At 37.4% G+C, this 24,975-nt stretch overlaps 1 protein-coding gene across 3 annotated transcripts in view; it reads left to right on the plus strand.

Moving 5' to 3' along the window:
- Window positions 1–23,531, plus strand: part of EFHB (EF-hand domain family member B) — a 33,857-nt gene extending 10,326 nt beyond the window's left edge. For all 3 annotated transcript variants that reach the window (XM_080386434.1, XM_080386435.1, XM_080386433.1), the window contains 9 exons: window positions 70–180; window positions 2,149–2,278; window positions 2,655–2,738; window positions 4,479–4,546; window positions 5,976–6,130; window positions 6,943–7,150; window positions 7,511–7,717; window positions 8,241–8,422; window positions 11,420–23,531. In XM_080386434.1, coding sequence (XP_080242560.1) covers window positions 70–180; window positions 2,149–2,278; window positions 2,655–2,738; window positions 4,479–4,546; window positions 5,976–6,130; window positions 6,943–7,150; window positions 7,511–7,717; window positions 8,241–8,422; window positions 11,420–11,584 — 1,310 coding nt within the window. In that variant the 3' untranslated portion in view covers window positions 11,585–23,531. The remainder of the gene's footprint in view (window positions 1–69; window positions 181–2,148; window positions 2,279–2,654; window positions 2,739–4,478; window positions 4,547–5,975; window positions 6,131–6,942; window positions 7,151–7,510; window positions 7,718–8,240; window positions 8,423–11,419) is intronic.
- The last annotated feature ends 1,444 nt before the right edge of the window (window positions 23,532–24,975 follow it).

Here is a 24,975-nt window from a genome sequence, read left to right on the forward strand (position 1 = left end):
AGAACCAACCAAACAAAACACCCGTCCCTCTTACCTCCCCCAACCATGTATTTATTCCTTGCTTTCCAGATGTGTCAGCTGGAGAACTTATAAATCCACCAAAAACTTTTGAGGAAGTGGATAAAGAAGCCAGAGAAGGACATGACCTGTACATTGTGTCACACAATGATTATTATGTGGGTAAGTTCAAAGGCTGATGAGAAACTGCATAAAAAGTTCTAATATAAATGAAGGTAATGGTTCCTCTTTGCGTCTTCAAGATGTAATTGTATGCTATTTTTTTAAGATATAAACTATTAATTTTTACTACTGTATTAATATAAATTGTTTTTAAAAGTAATAATGTGAAAAAAACTCCTTCTGTGCAACTGAGAGAGCATGACCTGTTTCTAGAATTGTAGATCACTTCGTGGTGATCTTACACTGTAAGAACGTAATGAGGGAGCTGGAAGCCTCATTTGTTTTGGTTGCTAATTGAAAAGCAAAGTATTTCCAGGAAATTAGAAACTCATAGATGCCCTGGTTGCTAGCAGAGTTTGGCATTGTCTGTCCCACTGAGAGCAATCTCAGGCTTAAAACCACGGACTGTGTGCCTAATCTATTCCAGTACTTTTACCTCTGGTTCCTCTTTTTTATCAGGATCCAGACAGATTTTCAGGGCAGTTAAAGACTTTCTGATGGGGAGCTTGGCATCAGGCTCTGGTTGCAAGGCATTTCAGGCTGCTGACTCTGAAATGCAGGTTCCTCAGCCTACAGCATCCTGCTTGTGAGTCTGTCCCACAGCCTCTTGCCCTGCCCTTCCAGCGGGCTGTGCCTCTACTGTTTCAGCCTCTGGGGGCTGTACTTGAGTGAAGTGGCCTGCTCAGAGATGGTTACCCTTTATCTCATCGGTCTGCCCATGAGCAGAGTAACAAATAGCACTCTGAAACATAGTACATGTATTTGCAGCTGCTTCTGTTTTTCCCAGTTCCATCATTTCCACTTAGGTTGCTGCCCTGTAAAATTATTATTATAAAAAATTTACCCACTGTACTAGTACTAAGAGTGTTGTAACTGTAGGCCAAATATGTAAGAAACTGCAATACAGGTATTTCAGTTGTAATAATGTAAATTTTATATGGGGGCAGTCACACAGAAGTTAATTTATAGTGCTGTGTTCGTTCACTGAGAAATTCTACTGCAAGTATTACTGGTATAAATTGGCCAAACCTGTAATTTTTGTCTCCCTTCTTCCCCACCTTTCTTAGATATTTTAGTGGCAGTATTCGTTATCCATTTCTGTCTCCTTTGTAACTTCCGTGCACAAGATCATGGAGCGACCAAGCAAAACCAGGCAGACAGTACAAAAAAAAAAGTAAACTATGCGCCCCAGTTTTGAACAAGAACATAAAAATTCCATGCTGCCATGTAGCCATAGGAAGCCCTTATTAGAAAGCATGCAGTAAATAATATTTTTTTGAAAGCTCTAATTGCCATTCTTTTCAAAAGGTGATTGAAAAGAGCTTTTCAGTTTTCAATTGAAAAGAGCAGTTCAAGAAAGAATGACTTTTTTCCTGTGGCAAGGAACATGTGCTTGCAGCTCACTTACAAGAATATCACATAATACTCTATGTATGTGGAACTTCATTTTATAGGCAAGTTCAGGAACAAGTAGGGTAATACCTTGCTTATGGTGAAGTCAGTGGCAAAATTTCCACTGAAGTCAACATAGCAAGAATATATCTGAAAGTACAGCACCTCAAAAACATTTTTTCCTTTTGGCATTTTTTTTTTAACCAATAGTAAATTAAATGATGCTCAGGTATGGGCTTTATAAAGTGATTTGTTTGTGTGGCCCTCACTACTTAGGCTACCTAGAATTTTTTCATTAATTCTGTTGGGCTTGTCTTTAGTCAGACATAAAAGGACATCCAGCTGTTTTATGACTGAAGCAGGTTTTTGCTTTTTATTTTGCCTTTCATCTTCACTTTTGACAATGAGATTATTCCTAACTACTTAATAAACACAGGGAATGCAAATTAGTTCTATTTAGTTGAACAAATTGTTCGCTTTTGCTTTTTCATCGTTTTTTCTTAAGAATGAAGATACTTAGTATATTTTTTTTCCTGAGGTGTTTTATACAGGTTTAAATGCTTACTTTTTCCACAGGAGAAGCAATAAATAGGAAATATGACTCACCAAACTTCAGCAAGTCTTTTGTTTATGGAATAGAAACCCCCCACTTCAAAGATGGGCGAAGTGTATCAAAATCGTTAAAATGGCTTGATGATCTACAATCGTAAGTTGCAATGAGTTAACTAGTTAATTAGTGGAGTTCTCGGGAAGAGTGAGTCTTCAAATATGAATATAGTTTTACATCTCACAATTTTATCCCTAGCTATATTGAACTGAACAGAAAATAGAAGGAGTAATTTTTAGAATAGTTTATTCAAATCAGTTCTACCAAAGTATGACAGCACTTGGCATGTCTTTAGCATTACATAAAGACACATTTGATTTTAAATAGCAAGCAAGATTTTTCAATTACTGTATTTGTGTTTGTCTCACAGAGGAGTTGATGTTTCCTTCTAATATATAATATTTTTTATTATTATTGAAAAATTGTTGAATATTGTTAAACAGATACTTCTGAGAGTTATTTTCATAATTTGTAGGAAGACAGAAGCAAAAATTGTATCAAAACAAAGTGATGGTTTCAAGGGAAAATTTCAGCCTCAGCTTGGAAAAGGCCTTGATCCGTAAGTACCAAAGGTACTTTCCAAGAGCAAAGTTCACTCATGTTTGCCAAACCTCCAGTATCTTTGTCTGCCTTGAGTAAAAATTATAACTGTGTGCTCAGTGCTTCCACTTCAGCATTCAAGTTACAGAAGGGGACTTTCTACTTGCCCTAATTAGGCTGATAAGTATGCAAGTTACTAATAAGGGCTCTATTGTGTCTATGTGGTGAAGTTAAGTCAGTGGTCTGTATCTGAATAGACCAGATTTGCACCAAGCAAATTACAAGCACACTTCATTATTTTTTTTCCTGTCATTCGCAGTTATTTCGTAACTGAAATGTCTCACCTGTTGTTTGGGGATTTGACCATTTTGCTTACTCTGATACTGGTTTTGGTCATCTTTATTACATCACCAGTATTCTCAATTTACTACTTCCTTGGAAAAGGACATGGAACTAAATTGTGTTAATTGTCTAGCAGCATGTATCAATCTCAATTGAATCATTACAATGCTTTATATACCTCAGGTGATCTGGAACAGCTTTTTAATTTTACCAAACTGCTTATGAAGGGCTACAGTAGTCCTAAGTACACTGTGGTCAGGATCCAGCTGTGCTACAGATACTGGGTTCCTGAATGTGTACAAAGACTGCCTTTGCAGATGCTCTAGATTCCTTCAAAAGGGTATCTGAAGACTCACAAACAACATTACTGACTTTGGTAGCAAAATTTAATTTTAAGCTCAAGATCACAGGCTTAAGTGACTGGAGAACTATGCCCATAGTACCTGTAAGGAGTGAACAGAAATGTGAACCAGTTTCTCTTCTCCCCTTTTCTGTGTCCTAGCTTACTGTGAAGTAGCCCTGGAGTGTGAGCAGCGTGAAGCAGTATGATCAGTCAGGGAATATGGGTTGCAGTGCAAGCTCAAACCCAGCACTAACATTACAAGACAGATAGAAGCTAACCTAATTACATTTAGTGAATTTTATACCATCCACGTCCTATGTGTAATATGGCGATGATAAAAAACCCCTACACGTGATAGTTTTTAGATGACGGTGCTTCCATCTCTGGGGGTGTGTGTGTGTTTTGTTTACTTGTTTTGTATTTTAGAGCAAAGTACTGATTCTCATTTCAATTTTGATGGATATTTCTGATTCATGAAAGAGTTTTAATTGTTAAACATAGAGATAAAATAAACATTGCATCTTTTTCAGATTAAGAAACAAACAGTTCTTTAACGTCACCAAAGGCATCTTAATTTTCTGGCAAATAAAACTGAGCCAAGTTTCCTAGATGGACATTGGCTCGGCTGCTGGTTTTGATAAACACAAAATTGCATGTGAAAAAGCAGAGATGTGATTCACTTTTTCCACTTCAGCCCAAAGTAGTTTATTTGGAGATGTTATTTGAGTTGGAGATCGATTTGTCCTAAACACTCCTATTGTTTGACTAGTATGTTTTAAGGACTTTTCTCACTTATTTCTGTCATTGTCTTAGAAAAAAATAATATAGCATAGAATGTTTTTCCATTTGGTTGTGTTATATTACAAACAGCAAATATTCTAAACAGGTATATAAAGGGATGCTTTTCTGGAATGGCAACTTTGAAGCAAAGTACTGATAAACGTTTCAGGTGAACTATGTGTGTCACCCCTAATTATATAACAGCTGATAACTTTTTTTTAATAATAGCACAGGGTTTATTTTGACTATTAATAAACTATTTGCCAGTTAACAAAGAAATGTGCTTATTGACAGTATAGCAGAAACTATGAAAGTTCCCCCAGGCCGTACATTTGGAATGTTACTTCGTCCAGATGAATATGGTAAGTTCAGGGGCAGAATAAAATCTTATTTTGTTGATGAAAGTAGAAGTAGTTACTGTTGGCTGTGTAGTGTGTCATTTTCCTAAAATCTTAGAGGCAGAGTACAAAAATTTAACAATGACAGTAACTTTTTGAAGGAAAATTTGAGAAGAATTGAAGTTGCTAGTGAGAAAAAAAAAATGTCAGAAATAAAGAAACGAGGTTTTGGATGATCATGTTGGGGTTGGGTTTTTTTTGTTGTTTGTTTTTTAAAGCTTCTGTACCTGAATGTAAACAAAATCAGGGACAGCAGAAAACTCATACTGACATCTAAGTGACAAAGTTAAAATGGCTGTTCAAATCCATTATGCCTCGTTTTTTCCAGTGCTTCTATAAAAAGAATAAACATAAGCAATAAATATGAATAATAAGGTTTGGAAGGTAGCAGGGAGACAGAAAACAGAACAAAAAGAAAAAGTTACTGGTTTTCATTACGAAAAAATTTTGAAAGCTAGTCAACTCAAATAGTCAATGTTGGGATTAATGGTGTTTTAACCTTTATATTAATAACTAAGGAATACAGCGAATAGTTAGGCTGTAAAAAAATGTAAGTGGCTCAAAGCTGCTTAACTAGTCAAAACTAGAGAAAGCTTGTTCAAATTCTGCATGAGCTTTTATATATCCTTTATTCTGTAGCGTAATAAAGTTAAATATTTAAAATGGGTACATATGCCTTACCTTTAAGGAACAGCAGAAGGAACTGAATAAAAAATTTCATTATTAACAAGTAGAAAATAATGCATGTACATTGCTGTTAGAAGGGGATTAGGTGAGCTACCTCTGTTTGTTATTGAACTCTGAATGGACTTCTTGCATTTAGAAAGTGACCTTGGTGTCTTGGGGACTTGGATGAGAACTGTAGCTCAGTGTTTAAAAATACTAGTGAAGTTAGGATATGTGGAAAATGGGAAGAATAACACAAAAATAGTACATTATCTTCCTAGAATTCAATGGTATAAAATTATCTGAAATATTATATTGACTTTCCCATTGGTTCCTGTAAGTATCGTGAAATGTGACAGACTGGAAGTGATAGATTAATAATACATGTTCTTTTGTTCTCGATTATCTAGACATCAAGTAACTTACTGCATTCGGAAGCTTCTGGAAGCAGTAGATGGATTTGTGAAGCTATAATATGATGATTCAAAACTATTGATATCAATTGATATTAATTATAATTATTTTTATATTAATTGCATATGAGTAGAGAAACTATTGTGTGGACCATTTGATCGGTCAATGAAATGGCCATATGAGATGTTCAGGAGTGCTGAAAATCAGCATCTCAAAACCGAAATTCTCCTTTTCCTTAAGACTGCAAGCCATTTTTTTTAAAATGTCCATTTTCTCTATATCGGCAACTAATTGAGGAAGTGTTTATTTTTAGGAGTTGGTGATCTTCTTCACTACTGGGTTCCACATGAGTTCCTCTGTGGTAAAGACCGAGAGAAAGCTGTCTTGACTGCAGTTCGGCAAAGTTTGAAGAAAGACAACTATGAGAATTTTGACATGTTACTGGGAGCATTCAGGCATTATGATAAGGTTAGTGATTTGAAAAAAGTGTAAATTTAAAGCAATGTGTGACATTAGCACTCCTGTGCTGTGGAGGTACAAACATGAAGAAACATGTGTAGCAATATAAATATAGATAAAGTCTATAAATTGATAGTTACCATGTGTTTAGTCTACTGTGATAGGTTGTGGAATGAAGCACAACAGTATTTGGAACCATTCACAACAGTATTTGGAACATCCAAGTTAACAGCGAGCAAGAAATGTATGATCAGGAATAATCTTAGCATTTTTTGTGCTTCAAAATTTGTTATTTCTTCTCAAAAGAAAAACAGTTCAAAGGATTATGTTTATATTTTCTTCCAAGCTGTACTTTCTGACTAAGCCACCAAGCATCAGAATTTCGGATCTTTTATTTTTTTCTCTCTGAAAAAAAAATTATAATTGAAATTTCATATATAACATTAATTGTAATGTATACAGAATGATTGATGCCTTACTTTCAAAAGAAATCTTGGCTTTGCCTCAACGTTTATGATTAGATTGTTATCTTGTCACAATACCTCATCACACTCTTTTACTCTCAAATCACTGTATTATTTAAGGTGAAAATTATTTTTGATGCTTTTATATTCAGATTTTTAATTTCTAAATTACTCGGGGTTTCTTCGTACTCAGTAATGTAACTTGTCTGAAATGGTATGGCTGGCCCTATATATATATTTATATATACATGCGTGTGTGTGTATACATGTATAAAACCCTATATATTTCTGTATTCCTTTTGATGACGCCTTTTTATGATGGCTATTATAACAGCTGTTTTGTTTTATTTGTAATAGAACGGTGATGGAATGATAGACAAGGGTGACCTACGGAAGTCCTTTTTTCAGCTTAATCTTAATCTAGATGATGAGCTCCTGGATTCCTTATTTGACTATTGTGATTTGGATAAAGATGGTCTGATTAATTATCTGGAGTTTGCAAACTTTCTGAACTGGAAAGACAAAATGGCTATTAAAGAGTTTGAAGAAAAAATAATTACAAAAGGTAGATGATGATACTGGGAAATTGCGGAGATTATCTTGTTCTTGCAGCAGCTATTGAAAGAACATTGCTGTTGTAGACTAGGTGCTCCTTTAGAAGGGTGGGATTTAGCGAGTGCATTGCCTACCACCAGCAGAGCCTCAGGTACCAATGTATTTCAGAACCCTGGAGTTCAGTGTGGCATATTGAGAACAGCCCATAAATCAGGATAAAGTAAAAAAATCTCTTAGGATCATTATCAGAAATGCAGATTGGTTTTCTTACCTACTTTATATTTTTTCAAGGATTCAAGCAATGGTTTTTACTCTTGGTCTATAACATGCTGATAATAAATTCTGGCTGACCATTAACTTTTGTTTATAGGGAAAAAATTAGATGCTCCTGTTCTGCCTCAAGACACAAAGATAAATGATGAGCCACTGCTGAAACAGGAAGATCTTCTGTTAAAAGAACCAGAAAGCTCAGAAAAGACACCAAAAAAGCTTAAAAGATCAACAGATCATGTATTTGCAAACTATCAAGCAACTTCTTCGCAGTATAATGCTGTAGTAGGTGGTCTCCCAACAACCTGTAAGTACAGTGGACTGTACTCACTTCTGAGCATTATTTAAAACAAAATCAAGAACAAGTTTAAAACTTATTTGCTACAGGTTCTACTAATGTACAATAGTGAATTAATGTATCTAAACTAAGTTTATTTAGGATTGTGGCTTGGAAGTTGGCATGGCTTGGATGTTTGACATGGTTAATACATTCAAAATGTGAAAGTTAATGTAGGTCTTTGGGAAATTATGCTAGTATATTTGGGAGAACAGTATCTTCTTGGAATCACCTAAAAATGTTTTCAGCTGGAAGTACTGGATAAGTCCTAGACTATTACTGCAAGATTACCTGTTGTCATGCTTCACGATGTAGCTGAAGCTAGGAATTCTAAAAATACAAAAAACGAGATGAGGAAGAAAATTATATAATTTGTTATTGAACCTAAGTGAGATGAAGTATCAAATTTGTTCTTATTTCATACAAAATTTTTTATCCTGCCTGGCACTGTCTTTGCGTAAAGGCTTTATCATGCTACCTTTGATTTCCACAGGTTATCCAGTGTGTGGTGTTCCAACCGTTCGTTCAGATATTCCTGCTCCTCAAATTCGCCGCATCAGTGACAGAACTAATTATGGTGATCAGGGCAATGCTTATGCATTATTGTTCCCTTCTGTCTTCAATCAAAAGGGAGTGTATGAAAGAGATTTTTTAAAAACAAGACCAAAAGCAGAGGTATAGTGCATTTCTTCAGAATACTTTTCCAAGATAAATGTACCTCTAGCCATGCGGGAGTGAAAACTCATATTATCAAATAGGTTGTAAAATTAATTGTTTCAGCATTACAGTCTTTGCATCCATTCAACTATCTGAAAAATATGTGCTCTTCACAAAGTTATTCATAAAGGTGGTAGATATTAATTTTATTGAGCTCCAACTTCAATAAGTAATATAAGAAAGTACGTCAGGTTGTTGCTACTCACATGCTCAAATGCTGTGTCAAACAAGGTTTAGTAATTAATCTAGAGCTTCAGAGTCTATGATTTATAATTTCTGCAATGTGAGAAGAGCAAAGCAGCTGTGAGATTTTCATCCTTGCACATATTTGCATTTCTGTGCAAGGTCTAAAGCAACATGATTTAATGGTAAATCTAGCCCTACTTTGATATGTGGTTGGATGGATGATCTCCAGAGATCTCTTCCAACCAAAGTTACTCTGTGAGAATGTGTCTTTAAAAGCTCTACAAGAAGATTTTTACAGGTGTGTAAAATAGTTTCTGTCACAGAGGGATGTTCGGTAGAAAATTATACCCAATGTGTCCCTCTTCAAACAAACTTGCAGGTTTTGCTAACGGCAAATTTAGCAAACTGCTTGAATATACCTTTTAAGTGCTCTGCTGAACAACCAACGTAGGGTCAGATCTACAAAGGACTTACACAGTGATGGAGGATATAGGGAGTCGCACATCAGTACTGTGCCATCTCATATTCCTGAAGAGAACGATAGTGTGTGAGACTGCAGGGACATACTTGAGGACTAAGATTTTTCTGTCTGGTATTTCTGGGGGCTGCTACCACTCTGTTACCTCACAGGCCAGAGCTTCTCCCACATAAATACTTCACTGCTGCTTCAGTATTGTTTACTTTTTTGCTTCTACATTTGTATGCATCTTCTAGTGAAAAAATATTAAGAGATAACTTCATTACCTGAAATACAGTTTATGAGACAGTTGTAACAAAATGTAAAATTCCAATCTAAAAAGAAAAAAGACTTGACAACCTCTCCCTCTCTACTAGTCATTATATTAACTATTCAGTCGCATTTGAACGTGAATCTGGAACTTGAGTATGTGTCTTACAGAAAAGAATGTTGCTAGTTAATGGCTAGGGATGTAAAAGTGTGGTGTCATGTTCTATACATACCCATAAAACAGCTTGTCAGAATGTTGTGTACATGGGCACTTACCATTTTATAATCTGGCTCTGAAGCAGGAAATCCATGCGTGCAGAATATAGCTAACAGCAAATAGAATTCATGCTTCGTTGAGAAGCCCATTATACCTGTCAAGCACTAGATAGAAATCTCTGAAGTTACAATGTGGCCTGAGATGTCATACTCCATTGTAGACCACACAGACTATACGGAGTTCAGTACATAACCACCTCTGAGTGTGTTAAATCACCCTATACTCAGGAAATGGACTATTTCAGTATTTTAGTGATGGTCTTTGATTTATTTTGCTGTGGAGCGTTAATCTTTTCAAACATGTAATAGCTAATGAAATTATTATATGAAAGCCCAGAGTCATTTAATGCTACCAGGTTTTTAGAGGCCTGTAGAAATGAATGTGAATTCTGACTATAAAGCAGTTTCATGAGGTGAGTTTTCATGTTACAAAAGAGCAAAACAGTTCTAGGACCTGCTGGTTTCTTCACTGGAATTTGTCCCAGTCTATTGAAGAGAATAGAAGTTATGTAACTGAGTAATAGTGTGTAATTTATTTTCAACATGATCATATTAATAATCGGTAAGGGTCAGTTTAACCCTGTCTGCACGCTTGATAGTCTGTGGTTTAGTCAGTGATTATTTTATGACTGTTGATGAGCCAGGAAAGAGTTGTATTTTGATATGGTGAAGCCACATTATGAGAGCGTGTAGTCCTTTATTGTCCCTGCAGTGGTATCCTGTAGTGGAGTATTGCTTTTAGTTCTAACTTTTAAATTTCACTAGCTTATTGAAGACATTAGACCAAATCTGGTTTGTTTTCTTCATGAGTAATATTATTGATTTAACTGAAACACCACCTATGCTTAAAGAAACAAAATTTAATCCGTGTTTTCGTCATGTGATTTCAGCTGGCATAAACTGTCATAATTTATCGGTACATATAATAATTTTTATATATAATATATATATAACTTGCTGTACTGTGGTTTCGGCCTATATCAATACAAAAGACAGTTTTCGAGAAAGATGACAAGGTTGATTTGATAATGTTATGCATTTTACTTCATCAAAGCATGCATAAAATCTCCAGAGCATAAATATAACACACATGCACACACACATGATACAATTGAAGAAGCCAAATGTTTGCTAATGTTAACAGTAGTACAAGTCATGTCAATATTCTTCTAAAGCCACATTCGTTGGAGTCAACAGATCAGTGTAATGAGGCATGGAGCAGGAAGCATCCAAGTGAGAAAATACAGAAAAACCCAACTTCTGTTGAATTACTTTGGTGTAAAAGTATAGCAAGACCCGAAGTATATGTGAACCATTTTGTTTTAGTCACTTCACCCACTTAGCTATACTAATTGAAGATCTTGCCTATGGTATTGTTGCTGTGAAATGCAGATGATGGTATAATCTCATTTGTGTTGATAACTGCAAACAGTAAAAATACAATGGATAAACACAACTTGACTTACAGCTTTTAAAAAATGTTTACTTTTCCCTGACTCTTCTGTGTTTTAATGCTGAAGTTGCATCACCAGTACTTTAAAAACTAAAGGCAATTTTGTACACCGCAGCTTTCACCCCAATAAGATTCAGATTTACTTAAATAGGATCTTCTTTGGTTAAGGATGCAGGATGTGGTATGTAGTTTTTATTTAAAACTGGGAACATATTCGTTGGTAAATAGAGATTGATAGTGTATGTAAAAGCCGGAGTCTATATAGTTTAAAGAAAAAGCTGACCGGAATTACATGAATTGTATTATTTTGTAGATTGCACAAATTCTCCACAATATTGGTGTGAACATTTCAGATGAAAGGTTTGAAGAGCTATGGAAGCAAGCCTGTATGAAACACCAGAAAGAAGAGGTTTGTGTAGAAAGCATCATGAATGTACTGGATGAGATACATGGATCACACACAAAAAATACTTGCTAATTTTAGGGTTTGGGAATTGCATTTATTTAAAGTGATGTCAGTCATAATTCTGATGCTGCATACAATGAATATTTTCAACAACGTGTATTTACAGAAATGGAGTTCACTCTTTTTTCTTTCTTAGTGGGTTCACCACATATATATGAATCTTGCTGCTATCATTGCAGTTAGTAGGAACTGATATCAATAGGAATAAAAGAGGATACGAAATGTTTGTAAACAGAACGCAAACATTTATATTATATTTTTTATTTTAGCTTTCTTACAGTGTTTCTAAGACTAATAATACTTTGGACGTATTTTGCATTTTTAGTTTTTTTTTTCTTTTATAAATGGAAGGACACTTTTGAAAATACTTAAGATAAATGCTTTAGATATGCAGGACCTCTTAAAGATTATGATCATAGAATGGCATCTTGCCTTGCTTATAATATTGTGTGATTTCTTGTCAACAAAATGGTAGCTAACAGAGATCAGGTTGTGGTAAGTTTTTAAAAATTTATGTGAGAAAGTAGTTTACAGTAAGATACTAAGGAAGCTACGTAGTCATGGGATCTAAAGTGTTGTCATAAAATAGATTCTGTGAGAACCAATGGATTAAGAAGTGCAAAAATAAATACCCAATTGTGTGGCAGAAGGCTCATATTCTTTATGCAAGCTTATGGCTATTTGGTAGTAGTATTCAACTTCACCCAAAAAAAGAACGCATATTTAGAAGTGTGTGTGCACATTACATAAAAAAAACAGGCTAGGTAGTCAGAAAAGTTTAGGAGGGCTTTCAAAGAGCTAACTGTTCACCTGTGGTCAATGCAGTTTCTTGGGAAGAGGGATCTTGAGGATCATTATGGAAATCTCAGTGAATATATATGAAGTATAAACAATGGAAAGCAAGTAATACTAAAATTGGCAACTGTGAATCGGAATGTTCACTCCACCTACAGTACTGAGCTTGGTATAAAACAAATGGAAATTGTTTGCTATTGATAGTGAGAATGATTACTTTTAAAGTTTTCCACAGTAATTGAACAATGAAATCGTAATATTCAGGATTTCACAAAGGATATAACTTTGACACCTGTTGGTGCTTTAAATACCTTAGTAAGATTTGAAGGATGTTGCCAGTCAAGAGTTGTACTGAATTCTACAATCTAAGTAAAGATGCAATATATTTTAAATACTAGGAACGCATGTGTAGTATCAGCTTAAAAGTTTCATTGTAATGCTTTACTCACCTCATTGTTAAGATTCTTTTGCCAGTGTTCTAGGAACTTGTAACAAGCTAGTAAATTACATGAGATCCACAAATCAGTTTATGTTCTTTACTTGCAGTGTGGGCTTTCCTTTGCCCCAGCGTGTAGAAGGGCCCTAGCAGTACGGACATTGTTTGCCAAAATGGCAATATCCAGATGAGTTAGTCTCTTACTGTTCGGTGTGTTCAGGTCCAGTTCCTCCAGTGGTTATTGATAAAAATTCTTCTTTATCAATACACACTGTATTAATGGTACAATATTATTGTAGCTTTAATAGTAGCTGTCTTACATGAAGTAGAAAGAATTTGCTTTCTGGTATCTCCAAGGGAGCAGGTGGTGGAAAAGCTGCTTGGTTAAGGCAGCTTCTTTCCTGCTGTGAATGAAAATTGTTCTGCGCAGTTGTTGCCTTCCCTTCCCTTCCTTCTGGAACTCTGGGCGTGCACTGGGAAGCATGCAGGAAGTAGACTGCGACTGTTGTGGTTTAAACCCCGGCTGGTAGCCAAGCACCACGCAGCCACTCACTCACTCCCCCTCACCCAGAGGGATGGGGACGAGAATCAGAAAGGAATGTAAAACTCAAGGGTTGAGATAAGAACAATTTAATAGGTAAAGCAAAAGCCGCACACACAAGCAAAGCAAACAAGGAATTCATTCACCGCTTCCCATGGGCAGGCAGGTGTTCGGCCATCCCTAGGAAGGCCGGGCTCCAGCACACCTAATGGTTACAAACACCATAATGCCAAATGTCCCCCTTCCTCCTTCTTCCACCAGCTTATGTACTCAGCATGACATCGTATGGTATGGAATACCTCTGACTAGCTTGGGTCAGCTGTCCTGGCTGTGTCCCCTCCCAATTTCCCTCCAGCCCTCTCTCTGGCAGAGCTGGAGAAACTGACAAGTCCTTGACTTGGTGTAAACATCACCCAGCAACAACTGAAACCATTAGTGTGCTGTCAGCACTGCTATCACACCAAATCCAAAACACAGCACTGCACCAGCTACTAAGAACATTAACTCAATCCCAGCTGAAACCAGGACACTGTTTGAACTGAAATCATGACAGAAAGATGAATGTGCTGCTAATTTCAATTGAATTTATGTCAGGATTTCACTGCCTTCAGTGAAATTCTCTAAAGCTCCTCTTCTGTTTATATAAGGTGTGAAGGAAATATCCTTTACCTTTGTTGTGGTACGCTTCCAAATGCATCAGACAGAATTGATTTCTTTTTTTTTTTTTTTTTAAAATGTTCTTCAACAGAAAATTTTAGATGAAAGATTTAAGCTCATTCAGGGAAAAACAACAAAAAAAAATATTCCAGATCTGTGTGTGTGCACATATGTGTATATATGAGATCTGTTGTGTTTGTTTAGCAGCTGGAAATTCCTTCCTACTATAAAGATACTTTCATTCCTCTGCTTTCAGTAGAATCTTTTCCTTTGACGGTGAAATGAAATTAACGGTGTTCTTGGGTAGTTGGCTAAGTAAGTCCAGCATAAAGAAGACTGATAAATTGTGGTTTAGTTTTTTGCCAGTATGTTTCTAACCGCAGACTAATGGTTTCCTTTTGAGCTTGGGATTTGAAATGAACTAGAAGTGGTGTGCCCCTTAAGGTACCTCTTCTGAAACTTTAAAGGTGTAATCACTGAACAGAGCTGTAAACTCTATTTGTAGGTACTTTTTTTTCATCACAATGTACATAGGAGGCCCCTGAAAGATTTAATCACTCTGACATAGACAGTTACTTCAGTGGAGTTTCGCAGTCTTTTTGTTTCCTTTTCTTAAATGCTTTATGCACTCAGAGCCTCGGTGTGGATTTCTGTATTTCATTTCTGTTTGACTTCCCAACATGTTTTGAATTCAATGATGTCTTTAAAGGCTTTACAGTTGCATTCTGTGATTTTTATGGTTACCTTAATATATTCCAATTGACAGAAAATAAAAATTTTGCTTTCTTCTATATTGTAGCATGATTGCCTTTATCTAGGTGCGGAGTTGATTTAACCAGGAAAGCACGCTACCTTTCATTAATCTGTGGGCTGTATCCAAGGCAAAGTTTTACAGAAAGGGTTAGCAAAACAACGTTCACTATGACTCAAAAGCTATGTGTTCCAAGAGCAAACATATAAATTCAGCGCTTGAGGAAATTTATTCTGTTAACAGTTATATTACAAAATCACAGAGATTGTAAATATGTTGACTAAGACTTTGTGGACAAAAGCAGGAAACAGAAAATCCTGACAAAGGTAAATATTTTGGTAAAAATCAGTGAGTTCTAGACATTCAGGGCAATGTTTTCTCTGAAGATATTTCATAAAAATAGACATTGGATAAAAGACAATACATTCAGATATTTGTGCACTATTTCTCCATTAATCTCTGCAATGATTATTCCAAAGCATAGCATATTTAGTAATTATACATTTTTAATTGTTTCTGTCAAATGAATTAACTCTTCACGTTTCGCTGAGAGCACGTGTATTGGTTTCCAGGGAAAGAGAGGGGAAGTCTTCCTCTCTACAGGGGAAGAGGCCAGTGTTTCTTCTCCCCAAAAGCCATGCCAGGGGTGGTGACTTTCAGTACCTGAAAACACTTACATGTAAAAGACACGGGTGAAGATTTGAATGTGCAAAGTTATTTGTTATTCATTCTCTATTTCTGGTTCTTAATCTTTGGAATGTGCATATTAGCACAGATAAGCATACAGCTAATATGACTTACTTGGAAGTGACTTGTGCAATTTAAAGCAGATGTTGGACTCGATTATTCTTTTTACTGTTGTCTAATGGAAAAATTTGTCTGTGCAATGACTTGTGTTTGAGGTGCTGGAAGATCCAGCTTACTATCTTCCATAGAAATATATGTACAAATAAATGTAGAACTTGCCTTGATATTACTATATAACTTTAATATATAGCTTAAAAAGATTCAATATTGTGTATTTTTCACTAAATTAAGAATTTCTGGTTTTCAGTGATTTACCTGACTCAAATAACCTGGTACCAGAACTCATTCTTAGAAGCAAATGGCCAGTTTTGTTTGTTTGGTTGGTTGGATTTTAAACAACTGTATGTAATTATTTGGGTGCTAAATGGAATGCTAATAACCCTTTTTGCTAAGAATACTTCAAATGGATGTCTAAGCAGAAAAGGAAGTACTGGGGTAAAATGCCCAGAAATAGGATTTAAGTCTTCATCTTGCCAATAGATAGGAATTAGTAGGATGGTTTTGGAATGGGTAACACAGCTAATCAGTTGGTGTTTGCTATTAGGAGGTATTTCTTTGGAAACTAGTTATTTACATTTGACATTCTATCATTGTGCACCATCTGCCTGCATGGTTTCACCTTACTGAATGGCCAGAATGCTTTTCTAGCAGATGGGAATGAGTTTAGGCATGCCAAAGGAACACTAAATGCTTCATGGCTGAGTGGCTGGGATAAGATCTATATTTCTTTATTCCTCTTTAAAACTGTATTAATTTTGAAAACATGTAGGGAAGATTTTGGCATCTTGGATCAGGACTAATCTGCAAATGAAAAGCATTTAAAACAGTATTCACTGGGTTCTGATTCGCTAAGATAGCTGCTTGTTGATTTCTGCCAAATGTGCATGACCTCTCTGAGCAGACTGGAGTAGATGGAAAACTTGTGCATCCTGGGTCCATATTCCTGACTTCCATGTGTCATATAACTATGGAAAATTTATATTCCCCAGGACACAAGTGTATGCAGCTGTTTTCTGAAAACCGTACACTCTAGGGGATTAAGTGGTAAATTCTGTAATACCTAAATATTAAATCTTTGGGGTATTCTGCATGTTTTCAAAGCTCACTCCTCATTCCAGGGCCTAGATGTAAATGAAAGTGGCAAAATCAAGACCTAGTCTGAAAAAAAAGAGAAGGGCCTGAATATCACTAACAGATATTATTCACGTGGCTTTTGTGAAGTATCTCTTCCTCGAGTAATAATCATACCTTCTGCATCTTAAAAAAAAAAAAAAAAAAAAAAAATCTGTTTGTGGTGTATAGATAAGGTTCTACCACACAAAGCAAAAGCAGAATAGTTTAAGAACACAGGCTTGTAGAAATAACTTTTCTATAAGCCTTGAAATTTTCTGCAGATTCTAGAAAATGTCAAATATTTCTTTAACTTTGAGGTGGAACAAAGGGCTGAAATAAGAGCTGAACGGTTTTCAAATGGTACCAGTTAATCATGAGGTGATGTTTTCCCAGCAGCTTTGAACAGGTTATAGACATATGTAACCCCGTATAAATGCTTTGCTAAAAGTGTGTCCCCCCACTAAGCGACAAGGCTGAATGCATAACAAAATCTAGGGCTATTTTTTGCTAGTGAGCAGTGAATATAACATAAAAATGTAGAGTAGCTGTACAGGGCAGCCCAACGGTTCTGCCTAGCCCCGTGTCCCATCTGACTGGTCAAAAACGTGATTCGGGAAAAGTGGAAGGTCAGGGCAAACATTGTAATGTTTCTTCTCCCAGTGCTCCAGCTGCTTCAATTTGAAGTGTTTGAAAGGAAGGAAGGACCTTTCTGAAAAGCATATATTTTCCTTATATTCAGTGTTCTTAAACACATTCCTCTTCATCGACTTACCCAGTCTGCCCTTGAAACTTTGTGGTGCTCTAGCCTCTGCGACATCTTTTGGCAGGAGTTCTATAGCTTTAGCAATCAACTGAACAGAAAAATGAGCTCCTGTGCTTGTTTTAAACCTTCTTTCTGATGGCTTAATATGATGTGAGATAATTATTTGAACAAACAACAACCAAATCAATTTCTAGACTATGTCTGTCAGCGATACAGATATTTATAGACTTTTGTCACATCCCTCCTAGGTCCTGGGCAGGGACTGCTTGCCAAGCTATTGCCTGTAGAAATTATTCCAAAGTGTTCTTTTTGCATGATACTTTTCTCCAAAGTTTTTCTGATTCTGCAGCACAGTAAGAGACAGTGAACATGGATTAAAAAGTCACAGGTGGGAGTTTTCTGTGTGTTGTCAGTTTATTTCCCCTAATAACAGCATTAAGAATGATTACTGTATTTCAAACATGGGGGAAGGGGTAGTTTCAATGTTTTGTGCAATTACAGTGCAGCTAGTGCAGACTGAGTAAGGCACGGCTGCGTGCAGCAGCCTTGTGATTCACTGCTGTGTGCTTAATGCAAACATAGTCCCCCATGACCTGCTTTGCTGTTATAAATACACTGAATCAAGTACATTTGATTCCAGTTTGCATGTTGTGAGAACAGAATTTAGTTCAGTTTACACACCTGGACAGTCTATGTGTTCTGTTTTGTTTGTTAGGTTTTATTTTTTTTTTTTTTTTTTATAAACTGCTTTGGGGATGTTGGATGGAAAATGAAGCCTAAGATTAAACTGGTTTTGCTTCAATGAATACTATATTCCAATGCCACCGTTCTATGTATAGCAAGGTAAATTGTTAAGCTGCTGGTGAAAGATGTTTATTATACTGCGATATAATTCTTCCTCTGCATAAATTCAGCAAAGGGGTCTAGCTACCTCTTATATCTATAACAGGCCTAGATTAGTGCACAAGCTCATGCTAACCCTGTGAAAATAAAGATGAGATTCAGTCTGTTAGCTTGCTTAAATGCTAGGTCTCTTGATTTAGGGCCAAAGCTAGTGCTATCTGCCAGTGTTCTTTTTGTTGCTCAGTCGCAGTGGGAGTGTAGAATAAAGCTAGCTCTGTACTTACTGGTGGTCTTATTCCAGTGGATTTATATGGGTAACAAAACAGCACTCGTACAGTGATTCACTCGAAGTACAGTACCGCTGAAAGCCGAACGTGAATGGCTTCCAGACTTCTCATCTCTCAATAAGCATCTCTTTTGGAGTCCTTATTTCTGCTTTCTTTAGAATGGAAAGGAGTACAAAGAATTTCTGAGGAAAAAACAAATTGGTGATTAATTACCTTATGTGAACTGGACTTAAATTGCAGTTAAAATAGTAACATGATGCGCAGGGCCTTTTTTTTTTTTTTAAGTCTGCTTTTGACCTTATTCTACAGGCAGGGAAAAAAAAGATGTATATTGCCATTTTTTAGGACAAGTGTTAAATGCATTTGTAGCAGTGCAGCCATCTACTGAAGACAGAAGGCAACTGTCCCTGCATATATGCAGGCATATAATTGTCTGTCACAAAGGTTTTTTTTCCTAATTTAATCACACAGGTGGTTAAGTAAACCACTGTAACGCTTGTTAAACTGTCAATTAACGCTTGTTAAACCATCATCAATGTTTAATTGATTCTTGTTTAAAATAGTACACAGTTCACCTCTAAAGTTGCTTCGACATGAAACGTAATACCAGTAACAGAGAGATAAGATTGGGACCAAAAGCTTAGATGGCATAACAGGTATTTCTCACTTGAACAATAGTTATTGTTTCTTAAAAACTGATTGATCATGGAGTTTTTTGGGGTTTTTTTGTTGGTGTTTTTTTTTTTTTTTTTTTTTTTAATTGCTGGAAACAATCACAGTAGCCCAAGTATTTTGTCACAGGAAGTACTAGTATTTCCTTACTGACTGTTTTTTTTGCTTCAAGCCATTTCCCATCATGTATTGTGTTTGTCAGCTTTTCTGTTCAGATGGTTTACTTAAGGGTAGTAGGATTGAGGGTAGTAGGAACACACAGCCTAATGGCGTTTGCGGGTGGTCAGAGATGCGGTAACAATGCTCCAGTGTAATGATTATTGGTCTTACTATTTAAGAACAAGAAGAACTGAGAGATCAGTGAATAAAATGCTGCATGAAAAACATCTGTTCATAAAACTAGGCATGGTTCAGAGGAGTGATGGTTGTTTCCCTTTCTACTGCTTCTTCACTGGAGAATTAGGCAAGCAGAGTGCTATCCTGAAAAGAGCTTTGCATGAGTGGAAGAGCTTTGGGCCCTGGGGCTTGAAGGATGTCAAATGTCATGTCAGATTCTCCCCCTGCTTAATCAGTAAACAGAACTGGTGGGGGAAAAAGACCATTGTTTGGAATGAAAGCAAATAAACTAGTGTTTTGTGTGCTGTTAGGCAGTTTCTGCGTATGATTCCCTTCTTGGGGGGGGGGGGGGGGGGGAGGGAGGAAGTAGGGAAACATTCTTTTTCTTTACTCCACTGAAGAAAGCAGAACAAACACAATAAGAAGAAAATAGGTGAAACTGGAGAAAATAGAAATGAGAGATGCATGAAAAGACACAATTTTTCTTTTCAAAGAGCAGAAAAACTTGCAGCAAAATGGCTTTGTTTTTCTGTGATAAGAAGAACAAAAGTCTGAAGGGGCTTTTCAGTTGGCTTCATGCATTTTTTCCAAAGAGCCTACAACGAAGATAGCTGTGATTCTCTAAAAGAAAATGCCTGAGAGTCCATTGACCCTTCTTTGAAATACAGCAGAGGGTTTGTGAGAAAGGTGTATTGTACCTGCCTATAGAGTAGCAGTCATTCTTCAATATTAAAAGATGATTTGAAATGTTGGGAGAAATGTTGTGTTTTGGATTGTATACCAGCAGTGTGCCAGTACAATGTGTGCCTGGCTCCCCTGCATGTGCAATGTGCAGCAGCTTTTATGGAAAGGCTTTTCTACAGGATGGTTAAACCATGTATCGTATTTGTCTCATATCTAGCTATTCTTCATAGGACTGTAAGTCCACTTGTAAATTCCTGTAGTGAAACAGCAGAGTTTAGAAGTATCTAGAGGCTAGGGATGGGTTATTGCATATATAATAATGAAACAATTTTATGAAATAACTTTAGTTACCCAGCAGCTCTTAAACTGGAAAGCAAGTACTGATTTTCTGCATAGTCCTTTTTCAAATAGAAAATGCTAATTTCTAACACAGAGGACACTCAGTGTTTTATTATCCCGAGGTGTGGGAGGTAATATTCCCTGTTAGGCAAATGATTATTCTGTGGAGAAGGGGGAAGGAAATGGGGGAAGAAGCAAAATAAGAAGGGGCAAAGAAATTTCTACAGAATGTGTATTTCTTTCCCTCCCTTATTAAATCACATAAGAATTTTCCATAAAGGGGAAAATCTTTCTATTAGGTAGAAAAAGGCAAGTAAAGGCAATAAAATGATGAATTCCATTCTTACTCTTTTTCTGTGAATTTGAAGAAACACTGACAAGACCCATAATACTTGTTATATATCACTCATTATAAACAATAATTTGTTCTGCTGATTCTTTATTTTGAACGACTATAGAAGTATGATCACAAATCATTGCTCTTCCCTAAATTGTCAGCTGTGCAATAGAAATATGGTATTTTATAATTCTCTTTAATTTCCCTGGAAACTGTAGGAATATCAATAATTACCACTTTATTGAGTGACTGCTGGTGGGGTGATGTAGGAAATACACCTGCCTTAAATATTTTGTAGTGTTTCATACAAGTGGGAGGATATGTTGTATTGCTTCAGCTCCATTTTCCTGGCAGAACTGAGAGCTGCAACTGCTCCTTGGATTTCTGACAAGCAACCCATTTGTTTGGATTGCTACGTGTCATTCACATCCTTATTTCCAGGATTCCAGGTTGGTGATGCTATTCTGGAATTGTGAGTCATCCAAAACGTTTTCATCCTGCATTCAAGAATATATTCATTTTAACTATAAATATGATGATTGAGGGGTGTATTTATGGGAGAGGATTTTTGGTGCCAGGCAAAATCTCTGTGCCTGTCTGCAAACAGTTTATTAAAGTACCAGCATGCCTAAAGGTTCCTTTATAATAAACAGAAGAAAAAGACATGCACTTGTATGGCAGTTCAGCTTTTCAGGCATTTTTCTCACTATTCAAAGACTAAAGGGGAGGTTTAGAACCACTTTGATGCATCAGTGAAGCACGTGAGCTGGGTGGGATGTTTCCAGACTCAGCACTTGAGTCCCTGCCCTTCATTTGTGCCTTCCACGTATGTGTACGTTGAGGTACCGTGTAGGAGGGAGTAGTTTACCTCGAGGTTTAATTTACTTGTGAGTTTGATTTACTACAGTTTCTTTTAAAGCATAGGCCTTGTGTTGTAGCACGGTGTTGGCTCAGCATTTGCTCTGAAGGATTTATGGGATTTAAGGCTAATTATTTTTGCTAGGTGGCAGTAAAAAGACTGGGAAGCAACCCTTATCGGTGAGAGAAAATTTGGAAGTTTAAACTCGGCCGGGAAAAAAGCAAAGCAAGCTGTGTGGGTGGCGGCGTTGGGGCGGCAGGGGGCGCTCTGGCACCTCCGCACCGGGGAGCGCCGCGGCCGCGGGCCGGGCTGCAGCGCGGGGTGAGGGGCCCGTACCCGGCCCCTGGGGCCGCTCGGCGCTGCGCCCCCCGCAGTGAGTAACGTCAGGGGATACCGGGCGCTTCTGCTGAGGCCTAGAGGAGATGATGCCCCTTTCCCTGGGTTGGATTTTAAGGGGGGAGGTTAACTTGGGGGGGCGTAGTGGTGTGTGTTCATTCTGGTCCGCATAACCTTGTTCTCTGACAGAATGGAAATTCAGGTTCCAGCGTGTTGCGATGTGTGGTGGGGCTGTTTAGCCTGTAGGGTTCTCCCCTCCATGGCCAGCGGGTGCAGGGAGCTGATCCTGCCCCTCTGCTCGGGCTGGTGAGGCCCATCGGGAGTGCTGGGCCCAGCGCTGGGCTCCCCAGTCACGGGAGACGGGGAGCTGCTGGGGAGGGCCCAGCGGGGGCTGCGGAGCTGGTGAGGGGCCTGGAGCACCTCCCTGGTGAGGAGAGGCTGGCAGAGCTGGGGCTGTGGAGCTGGAGAAGGCCGAGGGGGGTCTCACCCGTGCGTACCAACACCTTAAGGGTGGGTGGCAGGAGGACGGGGCCGGGCTCCTTCCAGTGGTGCCCAGCGACAGGACCGGGGGCAACGGGCACAAACTGCAACACGGGAAGTTCCAGCTGAATATGAGGAAAAAGCTCTTTACTTGGAGGGTGGCGGAGCCCTGGCACAGGCTGCCCAGGGAGGCTGTGGAGTCTCCTTCTCTGGAGACATTCAAACCCACCTGGACGCGATGCTGTGCAGCCTGCTCTGGGTGAGCCTGCTTCAGCAGGGGCTTGGGCTAGGTGATCTCCAGGGGTGCCTTACAGCCCCGACCAACCTGTGATTCTGTAAATAAATACCTCATCAAACTCTCTCCCCTGTTATGCAGCTGTGTTTTTAGTCACGTTTTCTGTAGTGTTTGTGTGGCTTGTTTCCAACATACACATTTAAGCAGGTAACAGATTTTCAGTCAAGTTCAATAAGTTTTAAACAAACGTGCAAACACTTACGCAGATTAACCTGGCAATATTTTGGCCTGTGAGGGTTAGTGTGTTCAGATCTATAATACCTTTAGTTTGTACTTCAGAGATCTTCAGAAAATGTCACATTTTATTGTTGATGCAAAAAATAATGGAAAGTTCTATAAAAATTCTTATCCCTTTAATGTTAAGTTTGTAGTCTGACATATGTAGGAGCTGTGGCAAATGGCAATTAAAATGGGGAAAAAGGAAAAATCGTTAAAAGAATCTCCCCCCCCCCCCCCCCCCCCCCGGATGTTCTGTGGTAGTTTTGCAATAACAACTTAAAATAACCTACCAATTACAGGAAAAGATCCATTAGTGAGTGCATGTATCAGAGAAACAGTCATGTCATGGGTGTTAATATACATGCTTTCATCAGTCAAAAGGCCAAAAAGTTTGTTGTTTTCTTTTTTTCTTTTTTTTAAGCATCAGTAATATAAAATACTCTTAGATTAACACAGTGGAAAAATTATTTTTAAACGGTTATTCATATTTTACTACTGATACCCCTCATAACAAATATGTTCTGAATTATGCATTTGACTGGGTAATGCTTACATATGGGGTTTTCAGTAGTGAATTATTTTGTTGCTTGAACATATACTGGTAATTTGTTTTCTTTTGGATTCTCATATCCTCTCGATGCTAAACTTCATGGTAAAATATACTCCAATTCACCCAGTAACAGAGTCACTCTAAATATGTGCCCCCAGGAACTGTTGCAGAGCAGGGGAGCAGAGCTGGGGAGTGTCACATCTCCAGCTCTTGAGTTTGAGCTATATTAAAACCTATCAGTCTTCCTCTGTAGAAGGCAAAATTAAACCAAAACAAATTGAGCTGAAAATCAATGAAATTGTTCCTGTATTAAGCAAAACCTGGGAGTATATAATTATTTTTTTTCTTAAATCATCATCTGAGAAATATCTTTTTCAAATAAAAACCTAGACTGTAAGCCAAAAGACATCTTTCTGTGAGATCAAAGAGATGGGGGAAGGAAATATAAAAACTCCACTGTGTTTGAAAGGACTTTTTTTTTTTTTTAAAGTACTGAAGATTTAACCTGCTTTAGATTTCTTTTTCTGGGACCAGTTGAATTAATTTTAAGAGGTCTGGTATTTAAAAGGATAGGCTATTAGCATTTTCTAAATGTAAAGGCCATTAAAGTTGCTCACAGTGTAACTAGAAATGTAGGCATTCAAAGGTGGGAGACAATACAAGCAAAGTAATATGTCTTCGTATTACTTTACCCATAATCTATCCAGTGATTCATATTCTAAATTTGTTACAGGGTTCTTGAATTTAATTTCTGCTTTAAAGGAAGTCAATAGGAAGCAAGTCCAAAATTGGTTATGACGCTCTTGTCTAATGACAAAGAAATTGAGCCAACATCTCAATTCTACACTTGCATATTAGTTTTCCTGATTAATATAGAGGAAAATTAAATCCTAGTCCTGATGTTGTCAGGTTGCCTGATGTTTTAATTTTTTCTTAATACTGTCTTAAACGTTGGTGAAAATTCTAAAATGTCAGCTGAAAGAGCAACTACAGCTGTAAGAGTATTTTGACTCAGTTTGAATCTACCCATAGGGCTGAATGGGAATCATGCTTTGCTTGCAAAAGCATATTTTCTCCAGTACTGTCCGACAGCAAAACATTGTAGCCCTTGCTAAGAAGACTCCCTAACAGCGAGAGCTCTTGCTGCTGGCGATGCTGCAGAAAGTGATGATAGTGACATGGAAGTTGCTGACAGGCTGACACTGCGTATTAATCTGTGCACAAATGGTTCATGGTCAGGCCACTGTGCAAATAGCCTGAGCCATGTTCTGTAGTTTGTTCAGTGTGTGGCCTTGTATGTGGA

The sequence above is a fragment of the Falco punctatus genome (assembly GCF_963210335.1).
Source record: "Falco punctatus genome assembly, chromosome: 4".
Taxonomy (NCBI): Eukaryota; Metazoa; Chordata; class Aves; order Falconiformes; family Falconidae; genus Falco; species Falco punctatus.